The sequence below is a fragment of the Xiphophorus hellerii genome, chromosome 5 (assembly GCF_003331165.1).
Source record: "Xiphophorus hellerii strain 12219 chromosome 5, Xiphophorus_hellerii-4.1, whole genome shotgun sequence".
NCBI lineage: Eukaryota > Metazoa > Chordata > Actinopteri > Cyprinodontiformes > Poeciliidae > Xiphophorus > Xiphophorus hellerii.
The window spans coordinates 3,115,559-3,134,199 of NC_045676.1; the positions used below are offsets into that span (position 1 = coordinate 3,115,559).

The following is an 18,641-nucleotide window of genomic DNA, read 5'->3' on the forward strand; positions in this document are numbered from 1 at the left end:
CTTGTTTTTAAAAGATAATTTAGCAATTTTTATACTTGTATGTATTCTAGCCTACAATAACATGATGATACAATCCCTCTTTTTCTTAAAACTTTCTTATTCTGCATATTAAATTGATACATCCCAATTCTACTTTTGAATATATATATATATATATATAGAGAGAGAGAGAGAAACATAAAAACGTTGATATTACAAACAACTTTTTCAATTGAGTCCAGTCCATTGGATACCAACACAAATACTAAAAATAAAAGCAGAAATGTGCTTGATAAAAGATGAATAATTATCAACTAATGTTGAATTGTGGACAAGGGTTGCAAAAAATCATGCCAGGGGCCACAAAATGGCCACTGGGCCACACTTTGGATACCAGCATTTCAACAGTAAAGTTCCCAGAAAGAGTTTTATGAAATGCAAGAGAAAATATCAAGATTGTTCATTTAATGTTCATATTGTTGATATTTCATTTATTGACAAAAGAAATGACATGTTAAGATATTTTAATCATTCTAAAGATTAAAAACAAGTCAATGAACACAAAAAACATAAATAATCTAAACACGTGTCGACAACCAGAAACGCTTCAGCCGATGTAATCCACCAGCCGCTGCAGCTGTTCGCAACGTTTCACCACTTCTGGCAGCGAGAGGAGAGTCTGTGAGGAAATAAAAACACGTCCATCAAACATTAAAAAAGATTAAATCACAAATATGAACTACAACAGAATAAATGCCTCACCTCTCTGACTTTATTGATCATGTGGTTTAAAATCTGGAGCTCATTCTCAGACTTCTGCTGGTTGGTCTGATGGATGATTTGCTAAAAGAGATGTGATGATAATAAACACGACGACTGTCTAATATTTTCCCACACAGGTGTGTGGACAGAAATCACAGTGAGCCCACAGATATGATCAGCACTTACATGCCGCTTGGCTCTCTCCAGGAGTTTAAATTTGGCCTGCTCTGCTTCCTGTAGACTGGCCTTAAGCTTCTCCACCTGGTGGACAAAAATATCAACAATCACAAATCAACGACTCTACAGATAAAACAAGTATTGAATGTGCCACAACTTTTCATAATAAACATATCTCCGAAAGTGTTATTGGTATGAAATTTTTCACCAGGTAGAACCCCAAGTAATCCATACATAGAGAGAAACAAAAACGAATAAGTTGAAATCTATCCATCGTTTTCATTAACCACAAAATTGAAATTACGAAAATAAATCTGCTTAATGGAAACAGGATAATTTTGAAAAAAAAACTGCAATGGAAAAATTTTTTCATGCGAGTCATGTGATCAACCCAAGTACTCTGACAGATGTTACTACTGATGGAAACGCAAAAGAAGACAACAGACCGTGGTAGGAGGATGATGGGTTTTTTTTTATTTATTTGTTTTTTGGACAATGTTTAGCTAGCTCCACCAGATTCTCCCAGCATCACACAGTTAAAAAGTGTGTGACATCATCATAATGCCTCTGCAAAAACACAGACTACAATTTCCCCAAAACGCTGCTCACGTAGCAACTCCCACATCTGATTGGCTCATAGATGATGAGCGCTAGCGCCACCATGGCTGAACTGTGAATGTATCTCATGCAGCTGTTCAACCGTAAAGTTTGGAGATGGGAACATCATGATGGGAGGCTGTTTTTCTGCACATGGTACTGAAAAACTTTTTAAAAATTCAAGGGAGGATGAATAAAAAATGAGAAAAAAAAAACCTGCTAGCATCTACCAGAACGATGAAAATGAAATGAGGGTGGACATTTCAGCAAGACAATAATCCAGAACGCAAAGCTGAGAAAACCCAACTGGCTTCAGAGAAAGAAAATAAATCTGTTCGAATCATCCAATTGAAAATCTATGGAAAGAACTAAAAATCTGAAATTTAAAGGATGTTTTGTGGAAAAATAGGCAAAAATCGCAAGAGGAGGTCTTGAAGCTACAAAGGCTTTTGTACAAAGAATTAAACATCAGTAGGCATTTTTAATTCATTTCACATTATTACACATATCTTAATTTCTGAATTTATTAGGTTTTGTTTTTTTTCTATGGTTGTTAGCAACAGCTGGTGAAAATTGCATGTCAGAAATATGTTGGAAAATTAGTGATCAATGCTCATTTTACCCGCTGTAATCAGCAAGCAGCGGAACTGACCTCCTTCAGCAGCTGGATCTTCTCCTCCATGTGGTGAGCTGGGGCCGCCGCCGGGTCGCCGGTTCTCCTCAGCTCCTCCCGCAGGAACTGGGACTCCACTCTGGACTGCTGCAGGGCACGACGCAGCTCAGCCGCCTCCCTTCGCAACTCCTGAGGGGGAAATTTAAAACATCAAAACTGAACTGAACAATAATGTTTCCTTAAAGCTCATATCTGGGTTTTAAATTATACATTGTTGTCGCTCTTGTGTTTTCTTAAAATCTCCTGGGCCTCTTGGACATCTTCCATCAGCTTCGTCAAAGTTTTCTCTTCCTACGTAGAGAGAAAGAAATAAAAAAAACATCTAAACTCGTCAGACTGAATCACAACCCGACAACAGATGCAGAAACATCAGGAGTCCAGACCTGAGCTTTGTGCTGCAGAGCCTGTTTTCCTCTCTCCACCAGGCTGCTGAGGCACCTCAACTCCTGCTTCAACTCAAGGACTTCAGCTTGATGACTGCTGCTTGAGGTCTGCAGCTCCATCTGCAGGCCACCGCTGGAACAGCATGAAAACATTAGAGGGGGAAGAATAAAAAATCTTAAGACCAAGTTGTTGTTGCCAAGTTAGACAAGATTGCCTTCACAGTTAAGTGTCAACCGATCTCCGATCTCCCAAAAATTAGGCAAACTTTTACCCCTAACGTTCCAATTAAATATATAAGACATATTGAAAATAGTTTGGTAAGCTAAAACATTTATGTGTGGAACAATTAAAACAAACAACGTGGATCTTAACATCCGAAAAGTTTTTGCTGACTTTTCTGCTGTTGGACGGCTGGTGGGAAATCATGTCAGACATTTTTTCCTTTACCACTCTATAATTTTAAACAGAAACTATAAGTAATAAAAGTATTTATGCATTAAATCCAGACAAATCAGATCCCATCTGCTTTCTCGTATCGACCACCTACATGGTGCTGTGCAGCTCCTGCAGCTGCGCGTCTCTGCAGCACTGAGCCTGCTGCAGCGTGCTGATGAGCTCTGCGACGGTTCTGCTGAGGCCGGAGAGGAGCTCCGCCATGCTGCTCTGCTCCTCCTCTTCATCCTCTTCATCCTGGACTGGGTCCGAGATCGTCTTTGGGTTGAGAGCTGCGACACGGGTGAAGGCACTCATCTCGCTGAAAAACGCGTCACTCTGTGGCTCTGATGCATCTGAGGGGAAACAAAGATCACCAATCAGACTCAAATCAACATTTTTAACCAGCATGTGAAGCAGAATCAATCTTTTTTATTATTATTATTTGAAAGTAAAATACATGGATAAAGATTAAATGTTATTATGAATTTCTTCTCAAACTTTTGATATTTTTTGAATAATTGTCCGTTGATGAAAACAAACAAAAGTTTAATTCAATTAAAAAAATATATTTTAGATCCCAAAGGGAAAATAAATGATGTTGTAGCAAACAACCAAATGTTCAACTTTTATTTAGAAAAACTATATACTATTTTAATACAAGGCATTCCTTAAGACTGTTTCAGCCTTTCAACATGGAATGAAAACCTGGAACTCACTTCCTTCATTTGTTTCAAATATAACGAATGCTGGAGCTTTTAAAAGAGTCTTTAATTATTTTATCATAAAAAATGTTATCATTGTACATTCATGAATTAATATTGATTACCAATGCTATATTAAGTGTGTCACTGTTTTTGTAATAAATGTTTGTTTTTTCTTTTAATAACATGGACCCCAGGAGGAGTAGCAATTGTCACGGCAACGGCTAATGGGGATCCAGATAAACAAACAAATAAACTCATATTAGTTAAAAAGTTTTCACCTAAAGTCGAGTCTGTTCTGACGTCTTCCTCCTTCTCGGCCGTTAAAGCCACCATGACGTTGTCGACGAAGGAGCTGGACGTCTGATGACGAGCCGCACCAGAGAACATGGCCGACTCTTTCTGCTTTTGGTGTTCTTCCCTCTGAAAACAAAATAATTAAGCATAGAAATGTGCTTAAAACTCTCAACACGCCGCATTTACAACCTCAGATTAATAGAAACTCTCAGGGAAGCAATAACTGACCTTCTTCATGACCATTTGTCCTTTTTAATGGTCTTGGTCAGTGCTTCTCAAGAATTTTAGGGCGTTTTATGTTTGATTTTTTTTATTTTAAAAACATAAATAAATAAATCATACTATGGTCCAGGACTCTGTTTTCTCAGAAAAAGAAAATGTAAAAAAAATTGACGACCAGCTGAAGGATTTATTATTTTGTCTCTTTGACTTCATTTGTTCCTCATTTGCTCATTTTTCTTATTTTTAAGTTTTTGTGCAGGGCTGAAACTAATAATTAGTGTTGTGTAATTAGTAGTGTTGCACGATTGATTATTATGACAATCGTGTAAGCAAATTGGCAGATTTTGATTTAACCACTTGAGCTTTTTTGAGCAATGTTAGAAATACATTAAAATATGCAAATTAATAAATAATACATATGAAAATAAACATTTAATTGCCTAAAATGCAAAAACATTTCTTTAGTGATCATTTGTAGCAAAGGATGCATTTGCAGCTAAAGAAATAATTTCAATAATGTGAAGAGCTCCGTCATTTATCCTCCATTTAAACTCAATACAGAGTAGGGCTCTAATATGTTTATTAGTTTTTGGATTAAATTGATTAATAATCGACAGAAAAATGTGCTACACATGAGATTTTGTAACAGAATTTGAACCAGCCAAAGCTAAAAATGGGTAGAACATATTTATAAAAAAGTTTATATTAAATGCAAAATGTTTATATTTTTTGTAGTTTTGTCTTCATAGCTGCTCTAAGTGTGTTATTCTCTTAGCAAATGGCTTTTTTTTGAGTCTTTATGCTTCAGGTTTCATTACCTGGTTGCTAAGGGAAACCTGCAGCTCTGTGGTCAGACCGCGCAGCGTGTGATGCAGGACGGTAATCTCAGTGACCGCCTCAGCCATCTTCTCCTGCAGCTCCATGCGAGCGGCGCCGGCTGCGCATCGGGACGTTTCCAACTCGTCACTCAGGCTCTGATTCTCAAGCCTTTAAAAAAACAAACACAGATCGAATTAAACCTGCATGAATAATGAGAGAATCTTAACTAGCTGGATGGTTAAAAGATCCCAACACACACAGAAATAAAACAAACTTACTGAAGTTTGCACACTTCTGATTTCAAGTCTTCGCACTCAATGTTTCTCTCCCGAAGCGCCTGCAGGTTGCTCCTGAGCATCCGCTCGCTCTCGGCCACCTGCTCCCTCGCCAGCTCATTCTCCATCTGCAGGAACTGAAATAAAAATGGCTGAGATGAAGCGCGGGGTGTGAACATACAGCCATAGATCTTTGAAAAGCAAAAGTGGAACCTTCTACACAATCAACAAGAATGCAACAACTGGTTTCTGGATGGCAAGTCCACAACAAAACACTTGTCTTTTCCAGCAGCCATAGTACAGTGCATACAGCAGTAAAGCCAGTTGACTAAACCTGCTGAAGCTCAGCTTGGGTTGCTAGGTAACAGGCGGAACTCTGCTGGGCTTGCTAGGTAACGGGCTGTGCCTGCTAATTTGTGACGTTACATCCTGAAGGTTTTTGAAATAGCTCTTTTTCCAGACACCAAAAAACATTAACATATTGCCAAAAACTACATGTTTTATTACGATGTTTTTAGAAGAAGTAGAAACTAAAACGGGAGTAAAACATGACAAATATAAATTTTGATTAATTCGTCCCCTTTAAAGCATGGTATTCCGAATACACGCAGCTTTCTGGAGATAGGAGTTTGAAACTGTTGTAAGAAGCCCACTCCATAATTTGTAAAACTTAACATTTTACAAACACTGTAGCAACCAGGGTATAAGAACACCTTACAAAAGTAATACAATTGGTAAATATAATGTTTACCATAAAATCGGTAAATGAAGTAATGAGAAGCCAGAAAAGGATGATTGTACCTACAGCCAAGGCAACACCTTCAAAAGATTGTTTACTCGTTTACTGGTCACACCAACACCAGCTGATTATATCGATTCCTGTGATGTTTGTGGCTCCATTAACATAAACACACTGCAGAATTGCAGATTGTTCTTTCTATGTTCTTTCTTTCTTCGGTGAAACTCTGCAGTGAAAATTCACACTTTATTACATAAATGTTATTTTTTACAACCAGTGAACACCGGACACTAAGAAGCATTAAAAGTCTTAATTAGCAATTTTGCAGGTTTTTAGTAAATATTTTTGTATTTCTGCAGTTTGTGCAAAAAGTGATTGTTGGTTGGACAACAGAACAAAAAAAAAAAAAACAGTTTTTGGAATTTAAGCTGATTAAATAAATTTCAAAATAAAAGTGTCACTAAAACATGACGGGTTTCCAGCTGACCTCATTCATTTCCCGCACGCCGCCCAGCTGGGTGCAGACTTCCTGCAGCTGCTGGATCTGAACCGTCTGAGACTGGGAAAGGTTCTGGAGCTGACCGAGCTGCAGGTCGCTCTCAGCCAGCGCCCGGTCCAGTTCACCGACCCGCTGCTCTGAACCAGACAGAGACGCCTGCAGTCTGGAGGAGAACAGGAGAGAAAACACACAGCAGGAAGAAATTTACTGAAAAACTTAATGAAAGGAAGGAAAGGGAGGAAAGAAGGAAGGAAAGAAGAGTGGAAGGATCTGCAAAAAAGGAAGATAAGAAAGAAGGAATGAAGGATTTGAAAAAAGAAAAAACCAAGGAAGGAAGGAAAGGAGAAAGGAAAGATTTAAAAAGAAGCAATAAAGGATCTGAAAGGAGTGAATAAAAGAAAGAAACAAGAGATGGGAAATGAAGTCTGGAAATCTGAAAAGCCTTCTTCCTCTACAATCTTTTAGTTTCTATAAATTCTCTCAAATTGTTGAAACTTCTCCTAAAGTCGAATCAAAGTCGGCGCTTACTGATTTGCTCTTTCGTTGGCTTCATGCAAGTCTTTCCAGGTCTGCTGCAGGCTACAGAAACAAAAAGACCAGCATGCTGCGTTAAAGCAAAGGTTTCCCGTCATCACCAGATATCCTGACCTCTGACCCCTGGATCCTACTTGGCGGTCTCGGCGGCGAGCGCCTGCTCCAGGAAGGCGTAGGACGCCAGCGTGGAGGAAATGGTCGCCGACAGCTCCGTCACCTTCCTCTCCAGCTGAGCAGACTCCTCCTCTCCCGCCGTTAGTTTCTGCCGCAGGACGCCCATCTCTGAAATTTACCAAAACAGAAACTAAAACGTCTGAAACGCTCAGAGAGGCAGAAAAACAGCGTGGAGAGAATTAAACGCCACCTGATGTCAAGATGGTGATCTGCAGATTTAAATCGCTGATCTGCTGCGAGGCGGTTTGAAGGTTCAGGTGAGTTTCCTTCAGCTCGTCTTCAATCTGTAGAGCAGAGGATCGTTGGAGGCGACGCTTTTAGTTTCAACAAGCTAAACCGCCAAACAGAACTGATTTAAATTAAAACACAAATTTTTATTGTCAAGATTTCAGAATGAAACTATCCGAGTTATCAGGCCGATCAGTCCAATTTTTAATATGAAACACAAAACTTAACACTTCACTACGTATGTAAGGAACGAAGGATACAGAAGACGTAAAACACAATGAAGGGAGAAAAAAAAATGAAAAATGAAAAAGGATGAATGAAATGAAAGACAGGCAAAAGGACAAAAAATAAAGGATGTATGAACAAAAAGACAAGCAAATAGAACAAACGACATGAAAAGACAAAAACAGATGAAAAGAGGGAAGGACGAACAAAAAGAAGGACAGAAGAGTGAAAGGACTAACAAACGAAACATAGTAAAAAGACGAATGGACACAAGCACAGACAAAAAAAATAAAACAAACGAAAGATGAACAAAATAAGACGAATTAAATAAAAACTGGACTAAAAGACAGATAAAATAAAGGACAAACAAACCAAAAGACGAACCTAAGAAGGAAAGGACGAATGAAAGAAAAGGAAAAATAAAAGATAGAACGAATGAAAGGAGGAAATAAAAAAGGAAATAAAGAACAAAGGAAAGAACAAAGGCAGGAAAGAAGGAAAAAGAGGATCAGAAAGGAAATTAATATATTTTTTAGCAGACTTAATGAATTTTAATTTCACTGAAAGTTTAAAGACAAGTGAAGAAATCCTGAAAGGTTTGGACCGGGTTCAGAACTGAACCTCCACATCGATGGGACCGATCGCCATGGTAACCATGTTGCTAAGCAACAGCTAAACATGAGAAAGTTTGCTACAGAACCAACTAGGCAGCCACTTTTCCCCAAAGTACATGCTTAACCTCCAATAATCTGCTCCATCTCAGATTAAACTGCCTAATCCAGCCTGTTTCATCTTTTCATCCGACCTGCTCTCTCTCTTCGGCAGCTCGCTCTCTCGCCGTCCGATGCTCGTCTCTCTCCCTCAGCGCGGTGGCGGCTCGCTCGTTCAGCTGAAGGAGCGTCGGGGCCGTTTTCTGCAGGAGGCTCCGCACGCTGCAAAGCTGCCAGACAGAAAACCAGGGTATAATGTTATAGTTCAGTTTTAATTCGTTGAGACGTTTTGTTCTAATACAGCTGGCTTTATTCAGTTTTTATTAGTTAAATATTGCTTAGTTTCAATGTAGCCTTTTTTATTTATAGTAGTAGTTTTAGTTTTTCATAAAAATAAAAAAAATCTATTTCACATCAGTTTAAAAGGCTAATAAATAGGTTAACACGAAAGCAAAAAATGTTATATTTATAATTTCAGTATGTTTTAGTTTGTATTAGTCACAGTTATAGTTTTTCCCCATTAATCACAGTTTTTATTTATGAACTGCAAAAATCATAACCAATGAAGTTTTTGTTACTTGGTTGGTTTTAGTTAACCCTGCTGGAAACAGAGAAACGTTTTTGTTTCTCCGCTGAGCGTACCTCTTGCATCAGGCTGGAGTGATCCTCTGCAGTTCGGGACAGAAGATCAGAGGCTGAGCTCAGAGTTTCCTGGCAGGTCCGGTTCAGAGCAACCTGCAGGGGATGAGGAAGCAACACGATGCAGATTAGGATCAGAAGAGGCGATTCTTACAGAAGGAGGCCATTTTTAGACATGCAAATCTTTCAGCGTCAAACAATTTCATTCAATTACAATTTTTAGGGTCACAATTTGATTCAGAAACGATTTTTAAATTCAGAAACCAACAGAGTGTTAACGAATAAAACATTTATTTAAAACAATTCTAGAAGGTTCCATACTGGAGAATCAAATTCCATCAGTTTATCTTAAAAGAAAAGTATGTTTAAGAATAAATGTCTGTAACTTGAATGACCGATATACATAGTTCCCACAAGTCTGAACCGGAAGTGATCTGTGCCATTGATTTGCAATTTTTTATAGAATAAATTTTTTTTCTGCACCTCTACTCATTTTGACTGGTTTGTTTACCTGATCCGGGTAGGTTTGGTTCAGAGCCGCTAGCAGCTCCTCCTGAGATCCGACACATTTCTCCAGAGCTGAGACTTCAGAGGCGCAGTGCGTCCTCAGCTGATCCATCGCACTGAAAGCCTGCAAACAGACACACACGTTGTAAAAGTACAACACAATAAATCGTTTAACCACATGATATATTAAAACAACCTCAATAATTTCCATTTGCATGATCTTTTTTCCTACCAATAACTGGTGATAAAAGTCTTCACTCTCTTGGTTTAACTAAATCTTTTTTTGAAAGATAATTTTGTTTACAGAGACTAAGTATTCATTTTATTTTATTTCTTTTTGGATATTTAAAATGTTTTCCAATTCCAGTGCTAAATGTTCACTATAATTTAAGTTATATTGATCTTTGAAAATGTGTCCTTACAATATTATATTATCATTATTATTATATGCGATTACTATTATACTATTTTAAAATAGCCTCAAAACAATAATATATCATTTATCGCAATAACTTCTGGGACAATTTATTGTCTAGAAAAATTTGTTATCATGACAGGCCTACAGTTAACAGTACAAAGGTAGAAAATAACTACATTTTCTGCAGGTGCAAAAGTCTTGAGTTGTTCCTTGTTTGTTTATTGAAGCACTGACTTAATCAGTTAGGTGAATTATCCCTGATTTTTCTTTTTATTTCCATGTATATACCTGTTCTTAGTTCAATTTATTTATCCGATTTATTTTATAATTAGGTCACTTTATATTACTAATTGTAATATATTTAAAAGGTTTGGATGGGAGTAGCTTGTCAAAATAGAAACAATTTTGCCTTTAGAAGAGCCCAGTTGCTAAAAGTAATAAATCAATTAACCGCATGCATTTTTTGGATTAATTAATTAATAATTGGACAGAAAAATTTGCTTAATAAGTCTTTTATTGTAGAAAGCTAAAACTTCTACCACTTTAAGAGTTTTTTTTCATGTTAAATGCAAAATATATACTTTTGTACAGTTTTGATATAATTGCTGCTCTGAGTGTGGTGTTCTTTGAGAAAATGGCCTTTTCTTGAGTCTGTATACTTTTGTTATTGATAAATTACAATTAATACTTTAGTTCTAATTAATATGAGATATTGATCTTGTATTTTCCTTACTGCCTCCTTGGCCGCGAAGGCTTCTTCCATCCGAGCCTCCATGCTGTTCCTCTGCTGAAGAACTTCTTTCACTTTCTCCAGGATTCTCCTCTGAGTTTCCTTTGATTTCTCGAACAGGGACTTCATGAGCTCGTACTGCAGAACAGCACAACAAAGTTGGATTAATTATTACACATATTCAATCAGCTGAAAGATATAAATTTACATACATGGGACGCCAGGTTCTGATGGTCCTCCCTGATGGTTTCGCCCATTTTCTTCATGCTGGACAGAGCTACATCTGTGTCGCTGCTCAAAGAAGACTGCAGAGGAAGTCCAACAGGTTTAAAAACATTTTTATCTCTAAACACAGATCGGGATTCAAACACTTTTCAATAAAATTCAAGCACTTTTCAAGGTAGGATTTCAAACTTTTCCAGCAACACACTTTGAGATAAAAACAATGCAAATAACCTTAAAAAAAACTGTTTTAATTCACTATCATGTCATTTATTACTATTATTAATAGTGTCTTGTGATGTTTTCTACATCGGGGAGAAGGAAAACTAAAACATTACATCCTTTTATGATTATGAGCCACTTTTATGAAGACAAAACACTAATCTAACAAAAAAAATCTGCAATTTTAATAAGGTTTTTTTTAGGTATGAAATATAAGTAAATATTTATTTGAATTACACAGATCAATAAGTTATTGAGCCATTAGGAATAATAAATATTCAAAAATAAAATGAAAAATGTTTTGTAATTTTTTATTTAGCAAACAGAAATAATTTTGGTAATTCTAACTAACCTAAAATAAGAAAAGTTCAGTTTGATTTAACTTCGTAAGTCATAAAAAAAATGCTTGTCTTTTAATTAGGTGTATGACAATATCTGATTTCAACTATAAGCAATGTTTTCCAAATTTAAGCTTTCGATCAAGCATTAGATTGCATTTTACTACAAAACTGAGCAGTTTGAATATCAAGCACTTTCAAGGACTTTATACAGAAAACAAGCTCTTTCCAAACCTTGAAAAAACCTCACTTTTGTAAGATGTTTGTGTTTTTATGCATTTTTCAGTTTGTGTATTGATGTTCCTTTTATGTATATATGGTCATTGTCTTTTTGAAGTATTTGTTTTTATTGTTGTACTACTGCCTTGCTGACTAATAAAGACTATTAAATTATCTTATTTTACTGAATTTCAAACATTTTCAAGGATTTCAAGCACCCGTACGAACACTGACAGCAGTTTAAATGTTGAGGTGATATCTGTGGTTTGTCTCACCATGGCAGCTCTCATCTCCTGCATAGCCTGGACGAGATTCTGCAGGGAATTTCCATCAAGCTCCAGCTCAGTTATCCGGCTCAGAGCCTCCATGTAGAGATCTCTGTACATCGCAGTCTGAACAAGGAATGAAAATATTAAAGTTTATCAGAAGAAAATCTAAACAAGCTAATGAGGGATGCAAATTAATGGTTTATTAGATTAAAATGAGTTTCAATTGATTAACTTATAAAGTCCACTTAGATCTTCTTTCAGTGTTGCAGTTTAGCCACCATCCAGCAGAGGGTGCTGCTGGTCATCCTGAAGTGGAGTCAGTTGATACAAAAACAAAGATGGCAGTGCTATACCAGAGCCGTAAATGGTCCAAACTGAGTTTGGTGTATACAGCACCACATTAGGGCCATTGTAAATTAAAAATAGAATAAAAGGAGGGATAGATTTGCCAGAAAAATCTAAAAAAATTTGAGATTGATCTCAGAAGTCTTCTAGAAAGAAATTGGACATTTTTGAGCTCGAAAAGTCAAAAACTTTCAACTTTTGAAACTCAATTTCCAAAATTCAAAAAATTTTCATATGTACGAGCTCAGAAAATTTGCAATTTTTTTCTAAGAAATGTAAAATGAATCTCAAAATTTCTGAGTTTTTCTTCTTGCAAATTTTTGACTTCACACACAGAAATTTTCATATTTTTCCCCCAAAACAATTTCTGAAATTAATCTCAAAATTTCTGAGTTTTATCTTGCAAATTTCTGACTTTTCAACCTCAAAAATTTCCAAGTTTTTTCTACATTCCTGAGATTAATCTCAAAATTTCCAAGATTTTAGGTAAAACTTTACTCTATTTTTTTCCTATCTGCACGTATGAGGGTCAGGTGTGGGATGCACACATAAACATATATCTAGTGTTATATGTTTTGAAATATAATCACCCGACAAGCTCCTTAAGTTACACAATGCCTTTTTTTTTTTTTCTTTTAAATCCAGCATATTAAGAAAAATTTTGCCATTGTTATAGAAAGACAGTCGGCCCTCTTTATGGAAGAGAAAACTCAGCTTTTTAAGAAAATGGCTGCTTATCAATTAGTTGTTAGCTAATCGATAAGCTCAATCACTCGTCGATGGATAACTTGCATCCCTAGTTATTATCCCTTCAGTGTTTTACCTGACTGAGCTCAGTGTGGTCCGTCTGAACCAGCTTCTCTCTCAGGTCCGAAGGAGCCGGGCCCGAAGAGGGGCGGCGGTGCGCCCTGGCTGCAGCCAGCTGCTGGACCAGCGCCTCCACCATGATCATGCTGGACGTCAGCCTCTGCTCCAGCTCCGGCCGCGGGAGGCTCTCCAGGCTGCCTGGAGGTAAACTGAAACCACACTGGAGAACTTTACATCCATCCATCCATCTAGCGATGGCATAAAATTCATATCACAACATACATTCTGATGGGTGGCGGTAACGATATGTATTGCAATATGATTTGTTTAAATCTTACAACAGAAACAAAACAAAAAAACTGATTTTTTGCAGTTTTTGTAGATGTAAATTGTATGCAATGTTTGTAATTGTTTTGTTTACGTTTTTTGAACCTGCCTGTTAAACGACCTCTGCCTTGCGTTCCCTGCCTTTCTGTTTCCCTCTTGCTCTGTTTGGATACCAGCTGATTACATCATCAACAAGCATTACTGTGGTGGCCAGTAGGCTGTAGATCTCTATCTTAGGCCAAATTTCTGTCGTTTTCCTACAGCTATCCATCAATCTATTCACCCATTAGTTATCCATCCATCATGGGCATTAATCTGTAACTTTTGGAGAATCGTTTTTTTGGGGGGTTTTTTTTCGAAGACTAGATTGATTATAAACACAATTACGTTTAAGGATAAGAATCAATTGAACAGGTTTAAATTCACCGTTTCTAAATATGAAAAGAAGTTTGAAAGAAACTTTGAAAGAAAGAAGAAAAGAAACTTCAAAAGAAAGAAAGGTCGACAGAAGGAACAAATGAAGGAAAGACAGAAGAACGTTTGAAAAAAGTTGGAAAGAAAAAGAAAGAGACATCACTCACTTCCAGATGAGTGGTTCAGTCGCTGTGCAGGAATCGGTCACAGAGAATTCCCTCTTTTTCACAAATATTCCCGACGTGTTCAGACTGTGGTCCACCATCTTCAGTGGACTGGTGCCCACACAGACACTGTGGCACTCTGCAGGATCCGCTCTGTCTGAGGGGGCCATGAAGGCAGCAGGAGGAGCGACGCTCATTTTTCCACATGCCATCATGAGGAACTCGGCCATCTGCCGAAGCTGCTGCTGAAACTGGCCATCAGGAATCAGCGGCGCCGTTTCCGGCTGCGCTTTCTTCCCAGAAACCTCCTGTGGCTTTGAACTTACAACCGTGGAGTTAAGCAGAGGGTGGGGCATTGGGCTTTCAAGCTGCTCTGCTAACAACCCCATGGAGTCAACATTAACAGGAGCCAAAAGGCTTTTCTCATCCTCCAGAGCAGAATCGTCAGGTAGAAACATGTCCTGACCCGATACCAATGAGCGCTTCAGCGCGGACAGAGACGCTCTCTTCATGATGGGGCTGAGAAACTGCAGGGCGGAGGCAACTGATGGACACTCTGACAGGACTTTTAAGATAGCAGGAGATGCAGGAGTAGCTTTTTCTGCAGAGTTACAGAGACCCAAAGAACCCAGAGCGCTGTCCTTTGCCTCGGAGTAGGATCTGGAATCCAGCTGCTGCTGCTGTGGTAGAGTTTCTGCCGAAGCGTCAAGGTGGCTGCAGTCGGACGCAACTAATGATGCGTTAGTCTCAGGTGGTAGATTAGTATCAAACACGACTTCTCCATTCTTCAGACGGTCGTTCGTTTGTTCTTTGTTGTAATTCTCTTTAGGTGAAGTCAACATCTTCTCAGACACCTGGGATTCACCTGATTTCCAATCGAAGTTCTCATCCTGCCCATTAGGTAGCACCAAGTTTATTTCAGCGCTGCAAGGTTGTAGGTCTGGAATAGTGTTCACCTCCTCTGGTGAAAGTGAGGAGTTGTATTTTACATTGCAGTAGGGATGATCTAAGTGATCTTTACCGTTTTCCAGGTCATAATCACTGGCTAACACACTCAGATCCATGCTAAGGTTGCAGCCAGAACAGATGTGAGAAAGAGGAATAGTCTCATCTGCAACATCAGCGTCCGCTGGGATTTCTACCTCGCCACCGCTGCAGTTCAGCAGCTTCAGAGTTGGATCATCGGGGTTTTCTGATCTCTGCGCTGTAGAGATATCATCATTTCCACTGCTGCAGTAGAGATGATCGACATGCTCCGCTGGAAGCAGCAGGGTGCAGTCGGCTGAGTTTGTGCCGTCGTCTTGTGCTGGACCCCAGTGGTCATCCAGGGGCAGAGGAACCGTCTCCTCCTTTAATCCAGTGGAGTCTGAAACTTTAACATCACCTCCATCACAGGCGAACGACTTCCACGCTAAATATTTTTCCTCATCGGCTTCACAGGCGATTGGAGAATCCGGCTGTTCGACGCTGCAGTTGCAATATGGATGCTCCACATGCTCACCGCAGGGTTGCTCCATCCTGCTGGGTGAAGCGACTGAATCTTCCGCTTCGGCGGTAAGAGTAAAAGTAGTCACATGTTTAGGCAAAATCAAACTCTGTCCTCCACCATCTGAAGAGTCTGAAATCTCAACTTCACCTCCGGAACAAATAAAGGTTTTGAATGTGACATCTTCAAGTCCACACACAGACTGGGTAGTATCCATGGAAACGGGAACGGTCACAGTGCCCAACTGGGTCTGTGTGTCACAGAGATGAATGTCAGCCTGTGGAAGAGATTTAGTAATGAGTAACAATAGAGCTGTTTGCAAAACTTACACTGTTAAAAATAACATCAATAATTTGAGCTCTGTGGCCTGTTATGGGAAAAAATGGGGGTCCATTTTTCAAAGTTGTATTTCCACCATGCTATTCGTTTGTCTATAAATGAAGACGAAATATGTAATTAGCAGGCTAAATATTAGAAAGCTAAATATTTAGCTTGCCAATTAAGTAGTTAGTTTGAAACTCAGCATTTAGCTTGCTAATTACATGAATCTAAATTTAGTGGCAAATTTAATATTTAACTTGGTAACTGAATATTTACTTTAAAGCTAAATCTTTAAGCTGAAGATAAATATTTAGCTTGCTAATTAAATATTTAGTGTGTTACTTACATTTATAAATATAAATAACACAGAAATTATGATTTTGAAAAATGAACTCCATTTTCTATCTTATAATCTAGGAATTTTGGGCTGTGTAACTTTCCAAACATCACCTCACAAATAAAAAAAAACCTAAAAGTCAATATTTTTGAAAGTTTGTATAAACTCACCATGCCAGCTTTCACTGTGTCACCGCTGAATTGTGGCTTTGACCTGATCCTCGATGAAGGAGTCTCATTTTCCAGGCTTCTTAGAGGAGTACGCTCGCCTCTTCTACTGGAAGACTACCATCAACAAATGTTTAGTGGATCATCATCAGATACCAAACTCAGCAATAATCTCGCACTGTGCGCAGAAGAAGACTTACCCAGTCTTCTATGCTGGACTGTGACATCCTCTCACAAAGATCAATCCGGAGTTCGCATAAACAACCTCTTCAGCTGCAAATTTAAAACAATAATAATCTATTTTTTTACATCCCCAATCAATTCTCAATCACGTAATACACCAAAGAATTCCATTGCAGCTGCAATACTGCTTAATGCTTCTCTGTTTAGTCGTGGTTCACTCCTACAACAAGCCATTTAACAGCTGCTGCCATTACCCCAGTTCTTTCTTTTCACGGTAAAAGTGTATTTTCGTTTACAGTGTAAATACTCCCATGAAGGCCAGTGCTTCTGTGATTTTTGTGTCCAAGTCCTCTTAAAACTCAACTGAGCCAGGTTCTGCTCAACATTAATTCCTTCTAAAAGGGAGTTTTTATTTCCCACTACCGCCATATGCTTTTTCATCATAAAGACAAGTAAATTCAGCTCAGTTTATTTTATTTTTAATAGTACAAACTCACAAAATATGACATGGTTATTTATAAAGGAAAAATCAATTCAGTCACATCATATCCAATTTTTTCTAATTATCAAATGTTATCTTAAATAGCATTAGACCAATTATAATTATCTGAATTAAAATGTTTTACATTTAGGAGTGAATAGAAGAGTAAATCTAAGACTTCGATTTACTGTGCAAATTTGTTTTTTTCATAATCCATTACTTTTATATGCGTTTATCTGAATGTTTATTAATTAAGTCACTATTTACTTATTTTTAGTCTGTTGCTGGCTTAGTGCTCATATTAAATATTAGCATTTAATGTTTTAATAAACAACACCGGCCTCTGATACTATTATACGTTTTACCATATTTACTGTGTTTATTTACATTGTTTAGCAGGCGTTCATTATTTACACAGAAATCTTGAAATCTTAAACCTAACCCTAAGCTAGCTTCTGATGTCAGTGATCAGGCAGATAATCAGAACCTGTTAAACACTTACTAAATGCTATAACACGTATTCATAGTGTGATATCTTTAGATTACTGATGTGTTTAGAACAATAATAGTAGAGTATAACGCAGCTAAAGACGTTCAGAGAGCATTAAAACACGTCTGTTATGGAAAACTTACGTTAGCTGAAGTTGGTTTTCTTGTAACGGAGTCCGTTAACGAACAACCAATTATACTACAAGGAATATTTAACTGCAATCATTTAAAACACGAGCGATATATAGTCTTAAAATACTTTACCTTCCAGACTTAAACAGCCAACTTGAACCAAGGTTTCAAATCTGATGAATAAAGCTGTTCTCCCCCGAACTGACATCAACCGCGTTACGTTCAAAACAGACCGATTCAAAAACACAAACTCGGCGCTGATTGGTCGCTTCTCTTCTTCTGACCCACAAACCCTGCTTTTATGTAATGCCGCCACCCAGAGGAAGGAAATGCAACTACAACAGGGAGCTGTTTAATTTTTTTTTCTAAAACTTTTTTTACCCGAATAATGTTTACTTTTAATGTTCCGGATTGAGTCATACTGGCCTATTTTTTTTATATACAAATACATTCAATGAATTAGCGTTTTACTGTTTACTTCAGTAAAAATTCATTAACTGAAACACACTGTATGGATTAATTACAAACAAACGGAAATTTTCAAGAAAATATTAATCTGAATTATGACTTCATGTTTCCAGGTAATTACAATACAACATTCAATGTTGTAATATTACATCAGACAAATACAAAATAATTTTAATGCAGAAATATTGATTTAATAAAAAGTATATTCATACCTGCATAAAGGCATTTTAAAAAAAACTGAGTCTGACATTACAAAATAAACTTTTTGCTCTTGTAAAAACATTACAGCTAATAAGCAGAGTAGTGGTGATAGCAATATGGATGGTCTTTTGTACTAATATAAATACTGACTATAATAGTATTTTTTTTCTACTCAAGATACACGTTGGACGTGTGTGTGTGTGAGTATTCTTTTGCAATAAAGTATTATTTTTATATATTTTTATCTTCACCTTGAGTGCCAATAAATGTGGTCTATATGTTGTGCATTTGAACACAACCATTCGTAAAGATAATACATTTTTAC

At 37.5% G+C, this 18,641-nt stretch overlaps 1 protein-coding gene across 3 annotated transcripts; it reads right to left on the reverse strand.

Annotated features, from left to right (window-relative positions):
- Nucleotides 1–429: 429 nt before the first annotated feature.
- On the reverse strand, nucleotides 430–18,532 carry spag5 (sperm associated antigen 5). Of its 3 annotated transcripts, none has more exons than XM_032563966.1 (25): nucleotides 17,780–18,532; nucleotides 16,563–16,629; nucleotides 16,366–16,479; nucleotides 14,055–15,814; nucleotides 13,163–13,355; nucleotides 12,001–12,117; nucleotides 10,937–11,029; nucleotides 10,728–10,862; nucleotides 9,581–9,700; nucleotides 9,073–9,165; nucleotides 8,526–8,660; nucleotides 7,458–7,551; nucleotides 7,228–7,375; nucleotides 7,088–7,138; nucleotides 6,548–6,722; nucleotides 5,325–5,458; nucleotides 5,046–5,214; nucleotides 3,990–4,131; nucleotides 3,120–3,360; nucleotides 2,572–2,704; nucleotides 2,399–2,479; nucleotides 2,168–2,317; nucleotides 928–1,002; nucleotides 742–822; nucleotides 430–658 (listed from the first exon to the last, which is right to left on the reverse strand). In XM_032563966.1, exons 2-25 carry the CDS (start codon nucleotides 16,587–16,589, stop codon nucleotides 587–589), a joined length of 4,533 nt encoding a protein of 1,510 aa, XP_032419857.1. In that variant the 5' UTR covers nucleotides 16,590–16,629; nucleotides 17,780–18,532; the 3' UTR covers nucleotides 430–586. The 3 variants fall into 3 exon arrangements, with proteins under 3 accessions (XP_032419857.1, XP_032419856.1, XP_032419858.1); XM_032563965.1 differs by having other exon boundaries at nucleotides 16,563–16,635; XM_032563967.1 differs by having other exon boundaries at nucleotides 14,055–15,258; nucleotides 15,313–15,814; nucleotides 16,563–18,532.
- Between the last annotated feature and the right edge of the window lie 109 nt (nucleotides 18,533–18,641).